The 3,550-nt window shown below is 36.7% G+C and overlaps 1 protein-coding gene across 3 annotated transcripts in view; it reads right to left on the minus strand.

The window, feature by feature from the left end:
* Positions 1 to 3,550, minus strand: part of LOC106467063 (spondin-1-like) — a 38,247-nt gene that overhangs the window by 15,497 nt on the left and 19,200 nt on the right. For all 3 annotated transcript variants that reach the window (XM_022395875.1, XM_022395870.1, XM_022395878.1), the window contains exon 9: positions 1,971 to 2,166. In XM_022395875.1, coding sequence (XP_022251583.1) covers positions 1,971 to 2,166 — 196 coding nt within the window. The remainder of the gene's footprint in view (positions 1 to 1,970; positions 2,167 to 3,550) is intronic.

Genomic DNA, 3,550 nt, shown 5'->3' on the forward strand with positions numbered 1-3,550 from the left:
GATACCCGTGGTGGGCAGAACACAGATAGCCCATTGTGTAGCTTTGTGCTTAATTACAAACAAACAAACTATGTACGACTGACGTTATGCTTCAATCAGCAGAAAGCGTAACCGTATCATGCATAACGAACATTTTGTTATTATCACCAGAAATTCTAGTAGATTACGGAATAACGAACATAAATACCTTCACTAGCTTGACAGTCGTGTTTTATGTTCCATAATATTTTTTAATCTTAACATTATGTTTCATTCACCAATCATGCGTAAGCTCGGGTACTTTGACTTACTAATGGTAGCTGAATTAAGATAACTTTGTTATTACACTCAGAAGTTTTTGTTGTTGTTTTTTGCTATGTCACGCGACTGTACTTACATAAGAAGTGGAATGTATCATATTAAGTACAAAGTGCATTATTTTATCATCTTTGGTTATGGATAGATCTTATGCATGCCGATCATCAGAAGCTATGTTCGTCATTGAGGAATACTGGATGAAAAACAAACATGGTATATTGACTTCAGTTTATAAACCAATAGCGTCTAAGCGATAGAATATCAAAGTGAACCCGGTGATAGCAATTTTCGAATGTCTGTTTATAAAATTCTCCCAAAGATATACCAGGGCTATCCGTGCAGAGCCGTCAATAATTTTGAACCGATAGTCTGTTAGTTAATAGCACTCACCGCTAGCTCCTTAGCTAGTGGGATTTGATCGTCACTTTCCACACCCACGACACCTCTGTGCGATTTTTGTTACTTTTTTTTGTGGAAACGGAGCGCGAGCCACTAAACGTCGGATCCGTTGTTACTGGACGCTATCCGCTTGGACACGTTGTGCCAATGAAAGGAGGTATAATTTGAAACTGTGAGATATTTCCTGTGAAATAAGACATTTGACTCCCAATGTATGGCTTATGGATTCGAACCCCCTTCATCTAATATGCTCGCCCTTTCAGCCGTGGGGGAGTTATAATGTGACGGTCAATACCAGTATTCGTTGGTAAAAGAGTAGCCCAAGAGTTGGTGATGAGTGGTATTGACTAGCTGCCTACCCTCTAGTCTTAAACTGCTAAATTAGGGACGGCTAGCGCAGATAGCCCTCGTGTAACTTTGCGCGAAAGCCAAAACAAATAAATAATCCTATGAAATAATTTTTATGCCTCAACTTAACTGGCTAGAAAACTATACAATCTCAAACATAGTTTTACTATGGAAAAATTTAAAACGTTCATATAAATATTAATTACACCTAAACATCTGTGTTTTTCTTTTTCAGGTCATTTGTCAGGTCATCTGTCAGGTCATCTGTGGCATTTCGCGGTTATACCTTTATAGATACGTTAGAAATACAGAATAAATGCCTTGGTTGCTATGGATAAAATCAAAGATCCCACTTAAAATACGCTGTTATCGACAAGTTTAAATTTAGTATTAATCATTCAGTTACTTTCTGCTTATTAACAATGTTGGTTATTTAAATTTTGACCACATCCTGACAACATATACGTCAATGGGTAGGCTATCTGTAAAGGTAATTTTATGTACCTTGCAATTTCTGCAAGGAGGTTAAATATCATTCAAGTTCCTCTTTAATGATCATCAAACTGCGCTTCAATAATACTAAGAGTCGGAATTACGTCGAAACAGTTTGGGTGCATGTACGTTTCAATAACCTTATCAGTCACACTTCTTAGTACGCTTAATAACCTTATCAGTCACACTTCTTAGTACGCTTAATAACCTTATCAGTCACACTTCTTAGTACGTTTTAATAACCTTATCAGTCACACTTAGTACGTTTTAATAACCTTATCAGTCAAACTTCTTAGTACGTTTAATAACCTTATATAAGGTTATTAAAACGTACTAAGAAGTGTGACTGCGTACTAAGAAGTGTGACTGTTTAATAACCTTATCAGTCACACTTCTTAGTACGTTTTGATAACCTTATCAGTCAAACTTCTTACCTTTCACATTTCACATCACAGTATCTCTTTTCTGTCAGTTTTGTGAAGCATTCTGTCTTCCGCGCATCTTGTTTGTTAATGAAGTTTCTGGTTCTCATCTGTATACCACGACCACAAGTGACGCTACACGGAGTAAAACTCGTCCATTCTGCCACGTCACAATCTTCTGCCATTGGGTGATTTCTTTCATCTTGTTCTAAGTATTATAATACAGTGATTATAATAATAAAAAACAATCACAACAAATCAACAAATACTCTTTAAGAATGTTTTAGTGTATAAAGTTCATTTCCTTCGGAGTTTGTGTATTTCTAGAAAAACTGAAAATGAGTTTGAGTTAACTTTTGAAACGATGTTGTAGTTTCGGTAACACGAAGATTGTTAAGCTTTGTGGACCCCAATTTATTCGTAGATATATCTAAATACATATACGCAGTGTATAATGTTAAGTGATTGCCCACTTCATTAAATCTCCACCTAATATCCCGTTTAACCAGCTTTTGCCATAGTGATAGACATAAAAGATGTCTTGGACGACTGCATATAACTATGCGAGGGGTACAGCTTGTTTGCACATGAGGTTCGCAGTTGTCAACAGAGGGTTGAGGTGACGGATATAATACTCAAGTTTTTTATCAAAAATGCTTGAATTGTAACCTCAATATTATGGTGGCAAAGAAAAATTACTGAAACCATTGTCATTCTCTTTTAACCAACATTAATGACGTAAAAGATACCTTGTACGTTAGAATAAAAATGTAGTGTTCTGTACTTACATATGCTCTGGAAGTTATTCGTCCTCTGAAAATTATCAAAGAACTCAGACCCTCCTACAAAGCAGATAGGGTCACGCGCTGCATGTTATTTTCTCCGTATTTGTACTCTACCTTCAAAGTAGGAAAGGATGAGGAGTAACTCTTCAGGCAACATCACATACTGATAAGAGACTCTGATGAAGAGCTGGTAAAAAATATATTTGATAATGATGGTCCTGCTGGACTAGCACAAATTATGATGCCCCTTTCAAAGGCAGAGAGACCTTTGCTGTTACCTATCGCCTTTCAGACTAACCATGATATGATCACATCTCCACATTTTTAATGCGCAAATAATTCCCTGATACATCACATGACTGATTTATTTTGCAAGTACAAATAAATGGAGTGTCCTACAAATATGTGTAAGGGAAGAGAGTATAAGCTTTAATACTGTGGCTAAGCAAAGGGAGGAGAGACTCTAATGATGTGGCTAAACAAAAGGAGGAGAGACTAATAATGTGGCTAAACAAAGGGAGAAGAAACTCTAATAATGTGGCTAAACAAAGGGGAGAAGAAACTCTAATACTGTGGCTAAACAAAAGGAGGAGAGACTAATAATGTGGCTAAACAAAGGGAGAAGAAACTCTAATAATGTGGCTAAACAAAGGGAGAAGAAACTCTAATGATGTGGCTAAAAAAGGGAGGAGAGACTAATAATGTGGCTAAACAAAAGGAGGAGAGACTCTAATGATGTGGCTAAACACAAGTCGGGGAGACTAATAATGTGGCTAAACAAAAGGAGGAGAGACTCTGATGATGTGG

The sequence above is a fragment of the Limulus polyphemus genome, unplaced genomic scaffold, assembly GCF_000517525.1.
Source record: "Limulus polyphemus unplaced genomic scaffold, Limulus_polyphemus-2.1.2 Scaffold77, whole genome shotgun sequence".
In the NCBI taxonomy this organism is placed as follows: Eukaryota; Metazoa; Arthropoda; class Merostomata; order Xiphosura; family Limulidae; genus Limulus; species Limulus polyphemus.